Genomic DNA, 20,814 nt, shown 5'->3' with positions numbered 1-20,814 from the left:
AAAGATCCTTGCCCATGTGAAGTTTTCATTTAAGCAAGAGGAAGCAGGTGATGAGCAATACTCACAATGAATAAGCAAATTTTAAATTAACATTACATGTGCTATGGAAAGTGACAAATGTTTTCCAAGATAGTAGAGTAAGGTAAATGGGATGGGGGCACAGATTGCAATTTAATGTAGGGTGGTCAGGGAAGGCCTACTTGAAATGTGAGGGTCGAGGAGGTATGTGTGTATGCAGGTGTGCACACTTCCTGAAGGGCTTTGTAGGGCTTTGCAGGACTTGCACTGTTAGTGAAATGGGTTTGGACAGAGGAATGTCATGATCTCAGCTTTTCAGGACTCACACTGATGACTTGATGAAGATTTGACTGTAGGGAGACACGAGTGGAGGCTGGGAGATGGTTAGGAGGTTATTATCATTGTTCAGGTGGGAGATGATAGTGGCTTGGATCAGGGTGGCAGCAGTAGAGGTAGAGAGAAGTAGTTGGATTGGGGATATCTGTTTTGTAAAGAAGTTCATTTATACCATTTTTTAAAAATTAAATTCTACATGTGAGTGATATCATGTGATATTTGTCTTTCTCTATCTTTTACCTACTCTTGAAATTTATTTATCTCCTTGTTGTTTTCTTCAAGGGAGCTTAGAGTAAAATGGAAAACACCACAATATTAAGGGCAGGGAAAGAAATGAGAGTAAGAGACAGATGATGAGAGAGAAGCAAGAACTAAGATTTATGCCTGAGAAAAGCTACAGCGATTAAACACTGTCAAATGCAAGCTCCCCAAATATCACCAACGCAACCTATTGATAAGACAATGCTAAATTGATTGCTCACCCTGGAAGGGAGAACACCAGCACCACTGCAACAGAACTTTGGCTGTGTCTTCAAGGGGCAAAGGCAAAGCTGGATATTATTGAGAATCGAAAGTTTTATCAAAGCGGGTCTTTCAGTGTGATGCTTGATCAGGATTGGGTAAAGATCATGACTAGTGGTTTAGAATTGGTGGCAACAGCAAGGTAAGGAATTTGAGGTGAGGGATTCGAAGAATCTTAGGGAGTAAGCTGTCTGTTGATGCTTCCTGTAGAGGCATTGATGTGTCTTCTGGGAGGGTCATGTAGTGAACTTTCACATTATTTTCGTGAGCAGGAGTCTCCTGGCATGGCAGTTATACTAATCCATACGATGGAATAGTAAAGTCATGTTAAAGTAGACAGTAAGTTCTGTGTGTGTAGGGGGAAATGGTTGTGTGTTTGTTTCAGTTCCTCAACACAAAAACCAAGCCAGGCCATTTCTTATAGTAGTGCAGACCTCTAATCCCCAGCTCTGACCACAGTAGGACTGCTCACTCTGAGCTCCCAAGGCTTTGAGTTGGTTTGACGTCTCCTTAATGCTTGTAAAATTTTTGCAGTCGATGAAGCTGCAGTTCCTAATGAGCAAAGTCAATTTAAATTGAAGAAAGCATAGATTTGGACCAATACTGTTCATTGTTTATCTGCAATGGATGTCCCAATGGACATAATTTTTGTCCATTACTGACAAATTAGATTTGGAGTTTTCAACTCCCATTTTGCTCTCTTACAAGCTTTCAGTTACACATGATTAATGGCTATAATTGTCCTGACTTTCCATTTTTAGGAAGCAAAGATTTCCTGGTAGATGTGGCACTCTCCAGCTACCGAGCACAATTTACAGTATTCAGCCTCATTCCCTTAAGTGCACTCACTACCCTGGGCATTGCTGAGAAAGACTCAGCTTACAATGTGGACTTAATTTTCTTATTATTTTCCCTAGAAGAATCACCAAGGTCCTACAAAAGTCTTAAAGATAGTTTTAATTCATCTCCCCATCTTATTATTAATATTGATATTATTTTGCTCTTTGGTCATATTATTTAACTAATTGAATAATTAAATAAATAATTGAATAAAAGCTGCTATCCAGATAGATAGGCATTGCATTTTACATAATGAAAAAATGTAATCAACATCATCCTCTCTGTAGTGGACGCTGTTGGTGTCCCACCCAGATGCCTCCACAAGGCCAGTGGACGCAACCCCAGCAGCTGGGAGTACTGGTGATTAATTATTCACAACTGCCCGCTTCAGAGAGTTGCTCTGCCAGGCAGGAGCCATCTGGCTTGGAATATTACACCCCCTCAGTCCACCCAGGGCAGCCCACAGTCAATGAGTGACTGACATGGGGTATAAAAGGCCAGCCCTCTTGCCTCAGGCTGAGACTAATTCCGCTGTACAATTCATGCTTCATCAGGTCAGGAGAAGCCTTTGGTCTGTAGTGTGATCAGCCTTGGCAGCCCCTAGGACCCCTTGTTCTCAGCAATTCTGCTGGGCTCCATGGTCACACCACCAGCAGCTCCCATCCACTTCTTGCCTTGAGCAACTCCCAACATGGCATCCACTAATTTGTTTCTGAACCCCAGAACTGTATACTTGAAAAGGTGGTCAACAGAGGTGATGATGACAGTTTGAGGAAAAGGAATGTGCAGTTGCCAGAGGATGGTGACTAAGAATAACACACTGGATGCTTTCACATTCTCTCATACACTATTGGTGGGAGTGTAAATTGACTCAGTCATTGCTTCCTGGTAAAATGATCATAGCCTTTGACCTAGATATTGCACTTCTTTAAATTTATTCTTAAGATATAGTTGATTAATTAGGCAAAGAGTCAGCTATCTGGAGGCCCATTTCAGTGTTATTTATAATAACAAAAAAAATGTAGACAATCTGGAGCCCAAGAAAGGGGAATTATTATATATTCATGCAATGCAACACTGTTTAGTTATCTAACCATATCCTTTATTATCACTCATGGTTTCTGTGGACAGAGTGGAGATGGCTTATCTCTGCTCTGTGTTGTCTGGAGCCTCAGCTGGAGAACTTAAAGGCTGGAATGATCTGAAGGCTTGTTTGCTCTCATATTGGCAGACACTGATAATCAGCTAGAGACCTAACTGGGTGTGTCTGCTGGAACAATCACATGTGGCCTTTCCATGTAGCTTGGACTTCTCACCATGTGGTGGCTTGGTTCCAAGATTGAAAAGAAAGGAGAGCCAGGCAGAAGCCATATTGCCTTTTATGACCTGCTGTGGAAGTCACACGGCATCGCCTATGCCACATTCTACTTATTGTGATAGTTACAAAAGTCTGGCTGGGTTGAAAGGAAGGAAACAAAGATGCCACCTCTCGATGGAGGCGTGTCAATGTCACATTGCAGGAAGAGCATGTGGGATGGGATTATAATATGCTTGTGCTAGCATCTATGGAAAATACAATGTGACTGTAACTAGTCATATCAATGTCTAATGGCATGGGAAAATGTTCATGATATACTATGAAGTTAAAAAAAATCAGATTACAAGACAATACGTACGGTATAATCCCACTTTGAAGGAAAACTGTATAGATGCAAACTATTAGCAGCGGCTTCCACCGGAAATGAGATGAATTTAAATGGATAACTGTATAATCACAATTTGTTCATGTGTGTGTGTGTGTGTGTGTGTTGGTGTGGGGGCGTTTATGAAAGCGTCTGTCTTCTTTGCCCATAGGCAGCTCCAGGGGATTCCTTTGGGAGTGTTCTCTTTGACCCCCTGAGTAGATCATTGGATTTAATAGTCAGGAAAAGCTATTTTTACTCAATGATGCCTCTGCGTGTTCTGTGAGGCCCTGGCCTGAGTCCAGGTTACTTGGCGCTGATTCCCAGCAGCATGTGACCCCAGGGACGAGGCATGAATGAATTAAAGTTTAATTAAAGGTGAAACTCTACTGTAGATGGGGCTGCCTGTTTCTTCTTGGGTCGCTAGTGCAGGCGAGCATTCGAAAGGGCAGCACAAGGACTCCTGGTAACATTGAACCTCCCTCCCGGGCTTGTGTGTAATCAGTTCCCCTGGCAATTTTGTGGGACACCTTTCTTTTTCTCTTGAAAAGGGGATAAAAAGATGTTGAAGGATATGGTAATGAAAACACAGAGAACCAGTGTGGGGAGAGTCTGGGGTAGCAAATGCAGAGTGGTTTCTCAGGTTAATAATCAAATTGGTTCCCAAGCCTTGAAGTCTTCCCATCCTGGGCCCCTCAAGCAGCCATTTTTAAAAGACCAGGTGGAAAAGGTTTCTTGGGGACAGACCTGACTCTCATGGGTATCAAGGAACACTTAGTCTGATGACCTGCTGTGGGTGTGGGCATGGAGTGGAGGGGGTGCACTCAGTTCTGCGGCTTTGGATTTCCATCCAGAGCAGAGCCGGGGTGTACTGGTCCACACTGCCCACACTCTCACAAACCACCTAAAGCCGACTGAATAAGAGGACCAATGGGAGGGGCTACTCACTTGGGAAACAAAATTAAGAAAGAAGTAAAGGCACTTTTATATGTACATGGAACCCAAGCAAGGAAGGTGCCACGGAGATGACTGTCCAAACCACTGGGTGGTTTTTAAAGCCACTGCCAAGCTGACCTAACTGCTCAGAGAGGTCACTGGACGATCAGAAAAAGCACCTTCTATCTAGGTCAAGTGTTGGCCTCATCACACACTGGCTCTGGAACTTTCTGTGAGGCCTAGAAGCTCCTGGAGCCACAGTCTCCTCACCTGTGAAATGGGGCTTAGGTCACCTGCCTTACCTTGCTGGAGGTGCCAGTGAGATGGTGCCTGCCAGAGTTAGGCCTTATCTACTGCAAGATGGGAATTTATCACAAGAATACAAGGAGACATGGGCTTCCCTGGTGGCGCAGTGGTTGGGAGTCCGCCTGCCGATGCAGGGGACTCAGGTTTGTGCCCCAGTCTGGGAGGATCCCCCATGCCGCGGAGCGGCTGGGCCAGTGAGCCATGGCCGCTGGGCCTGCGTGTCCGGAGCCTGTGCTCTGCAACAGGAGAGGCCACAACAGTGAGAGGCCTGCGTACCGCAAAAAAAAAAAATAAAATAAATAATACAAGGAGACAGACTTTCATGGAAATTAGCAAAAGAAACCTTAGTTGTGCCAGGCCTTAGAAGTGACTGAAACTGGGTCCACGGAAGCTCCAGGGACCTCAGCAACTGGACGTTGCAGATCTTCGCAGTAACATGGTAACAATGCAAATAATAATAATCATAGTAATAGTGATAATAATAGTAATAAAGTTTAACAAGCATTGACTCTGTAGAGCACATGCTCAGACCTTTATACACATCATCTCATTTACTCATTTACTCCCCACCCCAACCCTGGGAGGCACTTTCACCTTCATTGTAGCCCTCCCTACTTACTGAGGCCTCATCATTCCAGCTTAGACAAAGCTTTGGCTTGCCCACTGCTCCTGCTCCCCTCAGGACCTCTAGCATGCCTCCTTTCAGAAAGCCACAGTGCCTGCTACTCACTGCTTGATTATTTCCCAGTTTCCCAACTCAGATTTCTGAGAGCAGGAACATCCCTGGTCTGCAGGGACCTGTTGCTTATACAGTTTTAGAGACATTCTTTAAGAAAGGAAAAATAAAACATACGAATACAAATCTGGGCTCAGGAACCTGGAGGAGCCCTCTTCAGGTGAGGGCCCTGAAGCTTCAGTGCATGTATTTCAAGGTGAGTCAGCCTCTGCTCTAGTCTAATAATGAGATTTTTGGGTGGTTGGGGTGGAGGGTGACATTCCATGGGACCAACCATAGCTGGTAAAAGTTGGTAAGCTGGTAAAACAGCCTCTCTCTGCAGTGGTCTCCTCTCAACCACTCAGGGAAACCTGGTCTCGGGGGGAATCTGGCCATCTCTCCATCTCATGTGTCCCTCTGTTCTTCATTCAGAAGCTGGACTTGGGAGAAGGAAACTAGGGCCAGGAACTAAGAGCAAGACTCCCTGAAGACCTGCAGAACGAGGTGCAGGCACAAGGTGCACAGTGACCAAGCAGTAATTTTGTGTCCTACATATCCCTTGTTCCTTACGTACATGGCTCCCTCAGGGATCTCATGGGTATAAGAAATGGCTAGATCGACAAATTTGGGGTACTTATGGGGCTCATGGGCCCATGGCCAAATCACCTTCTTAAAACTGTCAAAAGGGCAGGAATAAAGACGCAGACTTAGAGAATGGACTTGAGGACACGGGGCGGGGGAAGTGTAAGCTGGGATAAAGTGAGAGAGTGGCATATATACACTACCAAATGTAAAATAGATAGGTAGTGGGAAGCAGCCACATAGCACTGGGAGATCAGCTTGGTGCTTGGTGACCACCTAGAGGGGTGGGATAGGGAGGGTGGGAGGGAGAGAGATGCAAGAGGGAAGAGATATGGGAACATATGTATACATATAGCTGAATCACTTTGTTATACAGCAGAAACTAACACAACATTGTAAAGCAATTATACTCCAATAAAGATGTTAAAAAAGGAAAAACAAAAAACTGTCAAAAGGGACTTCTCTGGTGGTACAGTGGTAAAGAATCTGCCTTCCAATTCAGGGGACGTGGGTTTGATCCCTGGTCAGGGAACTAAGATCCCACATGCCCTGGGGCAGCTAAGCCTGTGTGCCACAACTGCAGAGCCTGGGTACCTCAACGAGAGCCTGAGTGCTGCAAACTACAGAGCCCACGTGCTCTGGAGCCTGTGTGCCACAACTAGAGAGGAGCCCACGCACCGCAACGAAGAGCTCACGTGCCGCACAGCCATAAATAAACAAACTATCAAAACCTTTCCATTGTTCCTAACACTCTCTTCTGATGAGTTCCTTTAAAAAATACCTGAAGGTGGGAGATCTGAACATTTTAAGGCCTTCGACGTGCAATTTTATTCAAATGAAATTCATTCAAGTTTCATTCCAGAAAGTTGTATTTATTGCTCCAAGGAAGACACATATCCTCTCTCAGATACCATCAGTTCCACGTTCAGTCTCATTCTGGTGGAAGATCGTTCCCAACCAAAGACCTGAACTTTTCTAACCCTTGAAAGTGAGTTCCGGGAGGCTGCTCCTCTGCAGTCCAAAGCAAGTCAGCCAGGCCATTGCGCCAAGGGAGGCATCTCCAGAGGATGGCTGAGCAGGCCACTCCGACATCACGACACAGGGCAGCAAATGCTTCTTCCTCCTGGGGTCTTGGACCTCTGGAATAAGTCCCCAGAGGGACATTTTTCTGCATTTTTTAAACCAAAGTTTTTATTATGTTTTTTTCTTGAGTGCCTGGAGCATTTGAGAGTTTAGCCAGTATCGTAGAACCTCTCCATCTCTTCTCATTTTTAGGTCTTTTCTCTAAAACAAACTCAAATGCAAGCAAACAAACTAGATGACTATGTAGGAAATATAAGGGCTGGCTTTAAACAGGTCAGTAGCATTATCTATTGGCCATGTGCTTGTACTGAAGCTACTATTTTTTTTCAACTTAGTAAATTTACAAAACATATCCGTGCCACACTATAACAAAGAGAAGCAACAAAGAGAATTAGAAAGTGAAAAAGAAGCACTATCTTCAAAGAACTACGTTAACACCTGTTATCTCCAAATACACTAGTTGAGGAGAGTGACAGACGCAGTGAAGATGATCCAGCTTGAGGAGGGTGCCATTGTATATATACATATCACCTCTTCTTTATCCATTCATCTATTGATGGACACTTAGGTTGCTTCCATATCTTGACTGTAGTAAACTCTGCTGCAGTGAACATAGGTATGCATATATCTTTTCAAATTGTGTTTTCATTTTCTTTGGATAAATACCCAGGAATGGAATTGCTGGATTGTACGGTAGCTCTATTTTTAATTTTTTGAGGAACCTCCATACTGTTTTGCATAGTGGCTGCACCAATTTACATTCCCACCAACAGTGTATGAGGGTTCCCTTTTCTCCACACCCTCTCTATTCTCACAGGTGTGAGGTGATGTCTCGTTGTGGTTTTGGTTTGCATTTCCCTGATAATTAGTGATGTTGAACATCTTTGCATGTGCCTGTTGACCATCTCTGTGCCTTTGGGAAAATGTCTCGATCCTCTGCCCAGTTTTAAAATTGGATTGTTTGTTTGTTTTTGATATTAAGTTGTTTGAATTCTTAATATATTTTGGATATTAACCCTTTATTGGATATATGATTTGCAAATATCTTCTCCCATTCAATAGGTTGCCTTTTGATTTTGTAGATAGTTTTCTTTTCTGTGCAGAAGCTTTTTAGTTTAGTGTAGTCCCACTTGTTTATTTTTGCTTTTGTTGCCTTCACTTCTGGGGACAGATCCAAAAATTCCACACCAAGACAAAAGTCAAAGAGCTTACCACCTATGTTTTCTTTTAGGATTTTTTTATAACTTCAGGTCTTACATTTAATTCTTTAACTCATTTGAATTTAGTTTTGTGTATGATGTGAAAAAATGGTCTAATTTGGGCTTCCCTGGTGGCGCAGTTGTTAAGAATCCGCCTGCCAATACAGGGGACATGGGTTTGAGCCCTGGTCCGGGAAGATCCCACATGCCGTGAAGCAGCTAAGCCTGTGTGCCACCACTATTGAGCCTGTGCTCTAGAGCCCACAAGCCACAACTACTGAGCCTGCATACCACAACTACTGAGCTTGTGTGCCTAGAGCCCGTGCTCTGCAACAAGAGAAGCCACCCCAACGAGAAGCCCGCGCACTGCAATGAAGAGTAGCCCCTGCTCGGCGCAACTAGAGAAAGCCCGTGCACAGCAACGAAGACACACACAGCCAAAAAAAAAAAAAAAATTATAAATAAATAAATAAAGTAAAAAGATCTAGTTTCATTCTTTCACTTGTAGCTGTCCAGTTTTCCCAACACCACTTATTGAAGAGACTGTCTTTCCCCCATTGTATATTCTTGCCTCCTTTGTCATTGACTGACTATATGTGTGGGGGTTTATTTCTGGGCTCTCTATTCTGTTCCCTTGATCAATGTGTCTGTATCTTACTGCTTTGATTAGTATAGCTTTGTAGTATAGTTTGAAATCAGGGATGATGATGCCTCCATTTTTGTTCTTCTTTCTCAGTATTGCTTTGGCTAATCAGTGTCTTTTGTGGTTCTATATAAATTATAGGATAATTTAGTCAAGTTCCTGAAAAATGCCATGGGTATTTTGATAGGGATTGCACTGAATCTGTAGATTGCTTTGGGTAGTATGGACATTTTAACAATATTAATTCTCCTGCTCCATGAGCACAGTATACCTTTCCATTTATTGTGTCATCTTCAATTTCTTTCATCAGTGTCTTACAGTTTTCAGAGCATAGGTCTTTCTCCTCCTTGGTTAAATTTATTTTCAGGTATTTTATTCTTTTTGACATGATTGTAAATGGGATTGTTTTCTTGATTTCACTTTCTGATAGTATGTTATTGGTATATAGAAATGTAACAGATTTCCATATATTAATTTTGTATTCTACAACATTGCTGAATTCACTTATTAGTTCTAATAGTTTTTTGGTGGCATCTTTAATGTTTTCTATATATAGTATCATGTCATCTGCAAACAGTAGCAGTTTTACTTCTTCCTCTCCAATTTGGATGCCTTTTATTTATTTATTTTTCTCTTGTCTGATTGCTGTGGCTAGGACTTCTAATACTATGTTGAACACAAGTGGTAAGAGTGGGCATCCTTGTCTTGTTACTAATTCTAAAGGAAAAGATTTCAGCTTTTCATTGTTCAGTATGATGTTAGCTGTGGATTTGCCATGAACGACCTTCGTTGTGTTGAGGTGTGTTCCCTCTGTACTCACTTTGGTGAGAGTCTATTGGAGCCATTTTTTCAATAGCATTTGCTCACTTTGTGTCTCTGTGTTACTGTTTGGTAGTTCTCACGATATTTCAAACTTTTCCATTATTATTATATATGTTATGGTGATCTGTGATCAGTGATGGATGTTACTATTGGAAAAAGATTATGACTCACTGAAGGCTCAGGTGATGGTTAACACTTTTTAGCAATAAAGTATTTTAAAATAACGTATATACATAGTTTTTTAGGCATAATACTATTGCACTCTTAATAGACTACAGTATAGTATAGGTATAACTTTTCTACATATTGGAAAACAAAAAAATTCATGGTACTCTCTTTTTTTAAATATTTGTTAAGATTCTAGTGTTTATTTTTTAACTTCATTGAAGTTGATTTACAATGTTGTGTTAATTACCACTGTACAGCAAAGTGATTCAGTTATACATATATATTCTTTTTTATATTCTTTTCCATTATGGTTTATCACTGGATATTGAATATAGTTCCCTGTGCTTTACAGTAGGACCTTGTTGTTTATCCATCCTATATATGATAGTTTACATCTGCTAATCCCAAACTCCCACTCCATTCCTCCTCCACCTCCCCTCCCTCTTGGCAACCACAATTCTGTTCTCTATGTCTGTGAGTCTGTTTCTGTTTCAGAGATATGTTCATTTGTGTCATATTTTAGATTCCACATATAAGTGATATCATATGGTGTTTGTCTTTCTCTTTCTGACTTCACTTGATATAATAATCTCTAGGTCCATCCACATTGCTGCAGATGGCATTATTTCATTCTTTTTTATGGCTGAGTAATATTCCATTGTATATATATACCACATCTTCTTTATCTATTCATTTGCCGATGGACATTTAGGTTGTTTCCATGTCTTGGCTATTGTAAATAGTGCTGCTATGAACATAGGGGTGCATGTATCTTTTTGAATTACAGTTTCATCTGGATATAGCCCAGGAGTGGGATTACTGGATCATATGTCAGCTCTATTTTTAGTTCTTTCAGGAACCTCCATACTGTTTTTCATAGTGGCTGCATGGTGGTACTCTCCTTATTACAATATTCATTTTATTGTAGTGGGCTGGAAAGAACCACAATATCTCTGAGGTATGCCTGTATTTGAAAGATGGGAAATATTAGGGGATATTTCTGTGTGATGAAAAGGATTCAGTAGGGAGGAAAAAATTGATGATTCAGAAAAACGAGGGTAATTACAGTGATAATTCATGGAGAAGAGGGGACCGTGCTCAGGATACAAATTGAAGGGTTGGTTTTAATGGGAGCAAGTACCCTTCATCCATTATAAGCAGGAAAGAAGACAGTATGCACAGTTGCCCTAGATGAGAAGATTTAGAGATGGAAAAATGAAGCAATTTCAAATACGTCAACGATGGATGAGGCAAAGCCTTCAGCTGTGTAAGGTGGAGGATGGGGGTGAAGGGAGAGGGAAAAGAACGATTGTTTTCCTTCAGCAGCCATCAGCTGTCCTGTGCAGGTATTGAGCCAGTCGTTGAGTTTAACAAGGGTTGCGGTTTTGACAAATGAGTATAAAGGAAGGAGGCAAGATCAGAGGAGATGAGGGTATTTGCAAGGAGGTAATTATGATGGTAAGCCAAAGGAGCTGTGCTGGGTCATGAAGTCTTTGAGAACTGCATGAGCCAATATATGTAAGTTATTCAGAACTCTGTGTTACAAACGTTAAAAAGAGGTTAGCCGTTTTTACTTTTATTGCAAGGGAAGTGAGAAAATGAGGGACAATGCTTGGTAAAAATGTGGAAGGGTCAGGGCTTCCCTGGTGGCGCAGTGGTTGGGAGTCCGCCTGCGGATGCGGGGAACACGGGTTCGTGCCCCGGTCTGGGAGGATCCCACGTGCTGCGGAGCGGCTGGGCCCGTGGGCCATGGCCGCTGGGCCTGCGCATCCGGAGCCTGTGCTCCGCGATGGGAGAGGCCACAGCAGTGAGAGGCCCGTGTACAGCAAAAAAAAAAAATGTGGAAGGGTCAAAGGATTTATTGTTAGAGATAATACATTTTCTGATGTAATACCTCCCAATATCTCCCTGGGGGGATTCCCTGGTCAGATGCCCATCTTGTGATGCTGTCCTTGATTCATGTAGAATCAAATCCCTAAAGTACAATTCCCAGGTTACCATTGAGCTTCCATTAGGCTTCCCTCACCTTGTGAAGGTGAGATCTGCCAGAGGCTCTCCAAGTGAGTATATTACTAATGATTAATCTGCCAAGTGAGTCCTGTTCTGGGTTGTTTAGGCCTAACGCAGTGGCATCATTGTGGACGCTAGGTCTTTAAGGGAGTCCAGTCACTGCTTTTCCCAGGCAAAAGTTGCTAATGTTCAAGTGACCCTCTAAGTGGGTGTGACTCCAGTAGCCAAAAAGGCACACTTACCTGTGTATTGGTCTAAGACAGAGGTTTAAATTGAGAGCACTGTGCATTTACGGGGGGTGTGTGTGTGTGTCTGTGTGTGTAAAACTCCAGATTGTATTCCTCAACAGGTAACAATTTAGCAGGAGCCTTGATTGTTTTCTAACTTAATCATCCATTCTCTGGAGGCCATAAACAGATGTCTCTATTTACACTTGAATTAAATTCCTTCTAATAACACTGTGCTAGATAGTAGGTGAGATGGCTTTATACATCCACAGGGCAAGACCATGAAAGCATTTTCTTCTCTCTCCCAGGTAAAAGCAAACTGCAATCGATTTCTATGGATTGCAATAATAAGGCATTGGCTAGATCAATTTCTGCATAACATTTGAGGGATGACAAAATTAAACCTGTCAGCTGGTGCTTTAATTATGCCTGCAACAACCTAAACCTCCTGTAATTTACTGAGAACTGCCAAGAACAATCAAGTTTTTAAAATGGCCACAAGGGGGTGTGGAAGGACTACATACTTGCTCTAATCATCCCCTCCCTCTTCCCACCCTTTCTAGTCCTTACTTCCAAGAATCATCCCCTATATACCCTATGTTGTTTCATTTCAGCCATCTTAGTTTATCGAGTAGGTTGCTACTGATTCTCATAGTTTAATCTGAATATCAGGCTAATGTTTCCTGAGTTGTTAGCAAGTTAATGGCAATTAGGCACTCATTGTGGATGTTTGTGACCAGGGAGTAGATGGGCCTTTTTCCTACTTCAAGGAAGTATACTGCTCTCTAAATCCTTGGTGATGTTTCCCCCATGGAATTTGTCATGATCGACATGGATTAAAGTACTTTCTGATTTTATTTCCGCTCTCCTTTATGTTGTTCCTTGCCCAGTGACTGAGGAGGTGGGCCTCGGGTCCTGATAATGGACGAAAGACACATGGAGACAAACCTGGGGGTTACAGCTAGTTTCCTTCTGGACCATTCTGTCGGCTCAGAGACCCTTCAGGATAGAGCAGAGGGCTGCAGCAGTAGCTCAGCTTGGGGGTTAAGATCACTTAAATTCCCATCAGGGGATTTGAACTTTAGTCCCCTTTGTGCATTGAATGAATGGTGCTTATCTCTATGAAATTGCTTTCTGCATGAAAAGTAGTCTGCAGGTTGTTCACTGGTTTGGGATGAAGGCACCACGATTCAGATCATGCCCTCAGTTCATGGGCAGATCTATTGTTTCTCCTGCTAGGTTCAAAATCAGACTTATGAGCTAATGGGTGAGCCACCCACCTCACACTGGCATCCTCACTGCCAATGCTGAGTTTAAATTGCCCTTTAAGTTCCCCATATAGGCCAGAGAATCCCCACAGGCCGCCATGTCATCTGACACAACAATGCCTGGATTAGGAACATCCAAGGGCAGCTTGGTATTCCCTCCTCTACTGGCAGTAGTTCCACCCTGAATGGTTTTCCAGGAGTGAAGAAATACAGCCATTCCTCTGGTTTATGACTTTTCCTTTTCCAAGTTTCCACTATCCAGATGAAAAGGGAGTTAAAGGCCCGCATAACCTTGTGAAAGGAGCTGTCAATGCTGAAGGCGCCTTACATGGTTTTGTTCCTGCTTAATTCTGGCTGATTCACTTGGCCCCTTGATCCCAGACAAGCACAACATTGCCTGGCTATCGCCTGCCTGTCAAGCAAGGGCAGTTGGTTGCTGTCCACTGCAAGTGAGAATTCTTTGTTTTTAGATAAGGCAGGGCCATGCCTGCCTCATTTCCTTCCCACATGGAATTCTGGCTTGGTGTGGGGAAACCTCACAGGCCCAGTGGAACAAGTTTATGTGGGCAATCTAATGAGCTGACTTTTCCTGAGTTCTAACTGCCCATTCCTTTAGCTGCAGCCCAGCTGGTGACAGGAGGCACACAGAAGTCTGTTACCATTCTGTTTGTCTCAAGTTATTTTGGTTAACTGCATCCTGATTGGAACTAGAACTATTCCTTCCATAAGATCAGAGCTGCCCCCTTTCTAGGGTGGTTCAGAGAACAGCTCTTACTTGAGTTCCTGAACAGGAAGAGCAGGCTGCACCCCCAGGCTTTCCTCTGCCTTGTGTGGGGCCCAGATCTTGTGGGGACAAGATTGAGGGCAGAAGACATCGTTGCTATAGCAGCGGTTTACTCGGCTGTGCCTCAGCCAACCAAAGGTTAGTTTCCTACTGGCTTCACCAGGGCCTCAGCTGAACCTAGAGGTCTAGGGACAATCTACTAGTCCTCTACTCAGTAGTTTTCGTTTCGCACCGTCAAAGTACAGACCACTAAAAAAACTGCAGATCACAGTCTCCCCACACAGGAGACACAAGGAGATACCGTTTGGCTGCTTATTTTAACTGCATTTGTAGGGCATATTCTCCCTCCTGTTACACAATGCCATCTAGTCCTTTTTGCAGACAAAGTGTGTTGCAGTCCCTGAAGTGGACAAGAACGTTGAGCTATGTTCTTAGGTATCTCTGAGGCTCCCAGACAGCTTTCCCACATGAGGGGATTTGACTTTGACTGGTTTCAGTAAAATTGCAGAAATCTGTAGCTATTTCCATTGCACTGCTCAAAGACAAGGGTGCAAGATACTGTTCTCGCTCCAAGGATGGGGACTGCCCTACAGGTGACAAGTCCAATCAGGTATCTGGGGCTCAAAGATTGAGGGATCAGAAAGAGGTGCCACCCTCACAAAATCTAGAGTGAAGTATTACTCAAGGCTTTTGATCCCATCTAGTGGGAGTGGCCTGACACATGAAGTGATGGCCAAGAGCTTATCTGTGGGGGCCAAGAGGAGGGGCCTTTTTCTTTCCATCTAACGAGGTTTGCCTTGTCCTGTCCACCTTCTTGTTCAATCAATCTCAACAGTCAATTCTTTTCTGGGCATTACCTCAGATCTCCATAGATGAACTTCAATGTGCGTGTTAATGTAAATTTCTGCTTTATCATTTTCATAACGATTTCCACAGCACCTCTCAATGTGAGGTGGAATCATTACAAAATGTTACAGGTAGAAAAGTGAGGATTTCTCAGTTAAGTTGGAAAATTCTCCCATGCCACTTGATCTTCTTGGTCGTATTATACTGCTGTTTTCCAGAAATCAGCTTACCAAATTTGGCACTATATTCTGGTGTACTCACTTCTCAATATTCCCAGTCTTTCTTGATTAGAGGTACGATGGGGTGAGAATGTAACAAAACCTATTACTTAAGTATCCTTCAGAGGTAAACTCTGTGGGGGCTGATTTTGTTTTTCCAAAAGCAGCACCATTAAAACAGGAGGAAAGGTTAAGCTGGTACAGAATGCAGTGACATTTTTCACACCATTATCCCACTGCATTAAGCTAAAAAGCACACATGTACACAATAGTTCCCTTCTTATCCGAGATTTCACTTTCTGCAGTTTCAGTTACCCATGGTCCAAAACAAAAATATTAGATGGAAAATCCTAGGGATAATTCATAGGTTTTATATTGGGCTCTATTCTGGGTAGCGTGAGGAGATAGAATCTTGCACCATTCTGCTCCATCTGGGCGAGACATGATTCATCCCTTTCTCCAGCGTATCCACACTGTATATGCTAGCTGCCGCTTAGTATAGGAAAAAATATAATATATATAGGGTTTGATACTATCTGCAGTTTCAGACATCCATTGGGGGTCTTGGAATGTATCCCCTTTGGATAAAGAGGTGACTACTGTAGATGTATTTCTCTGCCTTGGCTAAATGGTTTTAATGATACAGCTTGTGTAACTGAGCAAGTAATCGCTGTGATTAAATAAAATAAAAAGCAGAAGTCTGGAACTGAAGAGGATGAGCTGCAGAAATCTCGTAATTAAGAACTGCGAATTATCTTATTTCTCACCCTACCCCCAACACCCATGCACCACTGCCCTTGGCTCTTACTTCCTCTGGTGAATACCAAACCGTGACTTAGTGAAAGAACATGGCTTTTCTGGCTGGAAGCCCTTGGCTGGCACCCCAACTCTGTCACTTTCTAGCACTCTAGGGAAGTTAACCCTAACCCCAATGCCTTCCACCCACACTTGCAGGGCACTGCCTGTGACTAAATTTATTTTATGTCAGGAACCTACTTTACTGTCATTTAGGAATAGACTTGTGTTGGCACCCCACTAACATAACCAATAAAAATAAATAAAATAATTCTCTGTGCTAATATGTAAGTTTAAACTATGCTTCATTTTCTTTTCAAAAATTTAACAGTACATTCCGGCAAATTCTTGGCTCTGAGTTTATACTGTTTCTACTCATTTTTAAGTAAGTTAAGAACAAAATTACATATATAACAAAGGTTCTTCTCTAGCTCTTCACAGCATCTGAAATCAACTGGAAAGAATACACAGAATGAGACAATTAATGAAAGACAAACTATATGTGTATATTACTTGCTTAGATTTGGGAGCCTAACTGCTCACAAAAGGATTCATACATTTTTTTTTATTGTTAAGCTGCAACATACATGGTTTAATACAACAAAAAAATTTAATCGAGTGAAAAGTAATAAACTGAACAATAAACAAATAAACACTCAAAACAAAATATTTTCCATTGGAAACATGTTAAGATGAATACGGGGTTTCATTACCATCTTACTGCAATTTTCTTATGTGTTACTAGCCTACATACCCCATGTTTTCTGTAATCATGCAGATGTGAATGGAAGTTTGAATGATTAAATAAATGAAAAGTCCGTTTACTGCAGAGAATCATTTCACAAGGCAGCCAAACTTGGTTTAGAGAACAAAATTATTCAAGAAATTCTCCACGTATTTAGGTTCATTTTAGAATCCATGAACCTTAAGCTGTTCCTCCTTGACAATGCCAACCTGCAAAATAAAATTTAATTTAGCAGAATCACTCTGGGTAACACATAAATTCATTTCTAAGAAGACAGAGCAGTCATTAAAAAGAATCACTGTTAATAGGTTACTGCAACACTATTTGTGGCATAAACTGTTAATAACAAAAACTCAACACATATTTGAATATCCTGACATTCCACAAAACATCCTAAATGGACACAGGAATGATCAGGTCATTCTAATGAAAAAATAAACTGGTACTCCTGCCCAAATAAGTACAACTAATGTGCTTCATTCACATGATTTTTTTACTAAGTCGGTAATAATTCACATTGCCCTTAAATACAATTTTAGAAGCAATCTCAAGGTTGTACATAAAGCACCCAATCACTCACCTCCAAGAGAAACTGGCAAATGTTTTTTCTTTGGTCACCTTGAAGCTGAATAACCTCTCCGTATTCAGGATGTTCAATCACAGTACCATTACAGGCAAATTTCTGAAGAAGTAGATTCAGCATAACTGAGTCAAATACCATGATATTCTACTTTCACCCTAAGATTATCTGGATGTTAATTAAGAGTATGAACACAGTTTCCTTGGGTCCAATCATTTTAACCCACACTGACGTCAAGTAAAAAGTGTGAACCGTAATCCTATTTAGAGGTGTGTGTCAATAACTATATTTTAATCTCTTCTTCCTAACACCTTTACCTTTTTGAAAGCTTTCACAAGTTTCTTCTTGTCATAATCATCTGCAATGCCCTGAACAGTAGTCAGTGTCTTTCTGCCGTTCCGTTGCTGGATTCTTATATGAATGTAATCCTCAGTCCCTGCCGGGAGTAAGTCGTCACCCTTAGTTGCATCAGCAAAGGGGTCTGCAAAGGGATACAAAAAAATCCAAAGCAAGAAAATATCTTTTAGTCAGTAATTTTCAGATACAGCTACGCTACAATCTAGAAACTCAGCAAAGAAGGTTCTAGTGCTTCTGCTTTCTTTCTGCAGGTGGGGATGTGGGGGAGTGATAAGGGTAGGGTATTGATAAAACCTACAAGGTACTTTCACAAAAAGAGATTTTAAACAGGTATGTCCACTGATATCGGAACAGAAAAACGTTGTTATAGATGTTATCGTTGAACACAATCCTCTAATGGGAGAAAAGAGATTTTAAGACCTTAATTTTAGAGCCACTATAAAAATGTGCGTCATCTCGATTACATTCTGATGACAACAGAAACATTCACAGATGCCACCCCAATCATTTAACCCTAACTCTGCCTCGAAAGAAGATCTATATATGTATATCAAGAGTAATTTTACGTATTACTACGCAAGTAGAGAAGACTGGCCCACTGCCCTGTAACAGATCAGAGGCCTGATCCGCAGCATCTTTTACTAAATGCGCCCGAGAGCAGCCACGAACAGCCCCGACCGCTAATGGACGCCGCTGCCCCAGCCCGAACCGGCGTCCCCCTGGCGATCAGCAGGGCAGGTCTGCGGGCGGAACAGGGTCGCAGAGGGCAGAAGCGAGCGGCAAGAGGGTCCAGGAGCGGGCAGGGGGCGGCACGAGGCCCGCGGCCGGGGCTCCGGGGGCCGTCCTCGGAGAGGGGGTCGCCAGGGGCCCGGTCGCCATCTTCCGGGCACCGAAACAAAGCCCCACTCGGGGTGCGGGGAGGGCGGTCGGGGCCCTTTCGGGGCGGGGGTCCGGCGAGCGGCCCCGGCGAGGGCGGGCAGCGGCGGCTTGCCGGCCGAGAGGCGCGCAGGGGACGTGGGGGAACGGGAGGGGCGGCGGGGCGACCCGCTCTTACCGAAAGATTGGAGGTTCTGGATAGTGGACATGCGATACTAGTGTGAGGCCGGCGAGGGGATAAAATTCCTGCGGGGCCCGCCCGGATCACCGTGTCAGGAGGCGGTAGTGGCGAGAAAACGGAAATAAATAAGGAGACGCTTCGCCCCGGGGTTGGGAAGCGGCTGGGTCGGCGGCGGAAGCCGGGAGGAGGCAGGAAGAGGCGAAGGAGGAGGCGGAGGAAGAGGCGGCAGCGACGGATGCGAGGACGCGAGAGAAGAGGCGGCGCTGCGACTTCTCCGACAAAATGGCCGACGGAGAGTATTTAGCCGCGCCCGCCGCCCCTCCCACGTGACCCTCCCGCGCTTGGCGCCCTGGGACTTGTAGTTTTCACGAGGCAAGAGAGCCCGGAAAGCCTGGAGCGGGCGGGCTTCCGGGACCTCAATTCCCAGCAGGGAGTGCGCCCCCCAGCGGCGGGCGGCGGGGCCGGGAAGGGTCCAGAGGGCTGCAGAGCCATCTGGCTAGAGTTCGTAGGTCTAGAGCTGTACTCCCCGCGCTCTCGCACGCTCTCCGTTGACTCTCCTTCTTTCGCGGTACAGTGGCAGCAACGAGTGTTCGGTGCTGGGGGGATAATCTCTGTCAGTCACCCTCGCTCGAGGCCTTGGGTAATGTAAGTGAAATCGGGGTACAGGAGCAGAACAAGGTCCCTAGTCCCGGCTTTCGACTTGATGGCTGCCCCTCAGCACCTCCCCTCCTCACCTCCCTCCTTGTCCGGTTGCAGGAACCCTGTTAGTCCCTACCAAGGGTTGAGGTGGGAGCCTCCTGCCCAGGATTGGGCTGCCCTCCGATTCCCTAGCGCGGTGGTTCTCAAACTCTAACGTGCATCTCCCCTAGGGCTTAATAAAATACAGACTGATAGATCCCAGAGCTTCTGTTTCAGGACGTCTGGGGTGTGACCCGAGAATTTGCAAATCCAACAAGCTGCCAGGAGATGCTGATGCTACTGGTGTGGGACCACAATTCAGAACCACTGCCCACCTTCAGCAGGGGCCTGGCATCCAGTGGGGCCACGTATGTCCCCCAGGTCGACCGAACACTCCAGAAAATCAGCCCATCAACTTAAATACAGAACCGTGAGCAGGAAGGTTAATTGACAGAAAGTTGATTGATACCAGAACAGTAATATCTTCCTATCAAGCTAAACACAGGAGAACAAACCTGAGACTATGGAAATGGGCTCACCCAGGCAGGTGCTCAATTGTCAAACTTGGTTCGCTTTCTGGAAGCAAAGAGATAGACTAAAAGTTCGGAATTCTTAACCTTGTTTTGTGCCATGGAAGTCTTGTGAAGCCTATGGACCCCTTCTCAGAATAATGCTTTAAGTACATGAAATAAAACATGTAGGATTACAAAGGAAACCTATTATACTGAAATTAAAAACAGTACATTGATAACATAGTATTGCTTCTTTACTAAAGCATTAATTAACAAGATCTAGCAGCAGGTCTCACAAAGGCTGGAATTTCAAAAAGGTGGTAAACAAAAGATATTTTGAGATGTCTGTAGCATCAGAAGTGTAATATGAAAATATCTGTGACTTCTATTGGTGCAAAGTTACAGATCCTTCAGGTACTACTGGGATGTTGCCAGTATTCATAATGGAGGAAAGGCTAAATTTGGGTCAGAGGCTAGTGAAAATGTAGGTGGAGTCTTTTTTCCCATCCAATTTTAGGAATCCCCCACCCCCGCAATTTTAACCATGGACCAAGGATCTGCAGACTCCAGGTTAGGAATACCAGGATTGAATAATCTTTAGTGATTAACTATGATGATAGGTACCATTTATTGAGTGCATACTATTTGCCTGTTGTAAGCTTTATACACAGTATTGTTAATCTTCATAGCCATTCTATAATGTAGTTATTACTCTGTTTATACTCATGTAGAAATGGAGGCTTTCATGGGTTAAATAATTTCCCTAAAAAAATCAAATTTTCGACTCTCAGGAATTTAACTGCATTTTTGGTCTTTTAGTCCTGATTTAAATGAATAACACTTTTATTATCCAAACTAAAGTGTAAAGTTTTAGAGCTGGTTCTA

General features: G+C 43.4%; 2 protein-coding genes across 2 annotated transcripts in view; one reads left to right on the top strand and one right to left on the bottom strand.

Annotated features, from left to right (window-relative positions):
- The window catches only part of LOC309813350 (uncharacterized protein), a 439,697-nt gene that overhangs the window by 77,757 nt on the left and 341,126 nt on the right, over positions 1-20,814 (top strand). The window lies entirely within an intron of this gene.
- On the bottom strand, positions 16,289-19,027 carry EIF1B (eukaryotic translation initiation factor 1B). Its single transcript, XM_082638558.1, has 4 exons — positions 18,737-19,027; positions 17,643-17,806; positions 17,326-17,427; positions 16,289-16,954 (listed from the first exon to the last, which is right to left on the bottom strand). The coding sequence occupies exons 1-4, from the start codon at positions 18,765-18,767 to the stop codon at positions 16,910-16,912; spliced, it is 342 nt and encodes a 113-aa protein (XP_082494684.1). The 5' UTR covers positions 18,768-19,027; the 3' UTR covers positions 16,289-16,909.

Source organism: Mesoplodon mirus (genome assembly GCF_964341445.2).
Source record: "Mesoplodon mirus genome assembly, chromosome: 12".
NCBI lineage: Eukaryota > Metazoa > Chordata > Mammalia > Artiodactyla > Ziphiidae > Mesoplodon > Mesoplodon mirus.
The sequence above is the reverse complement of the archived record's forward strand: the minus strand, read 5'-3'. Positions and strand labels throughout refer to the sequence as shown.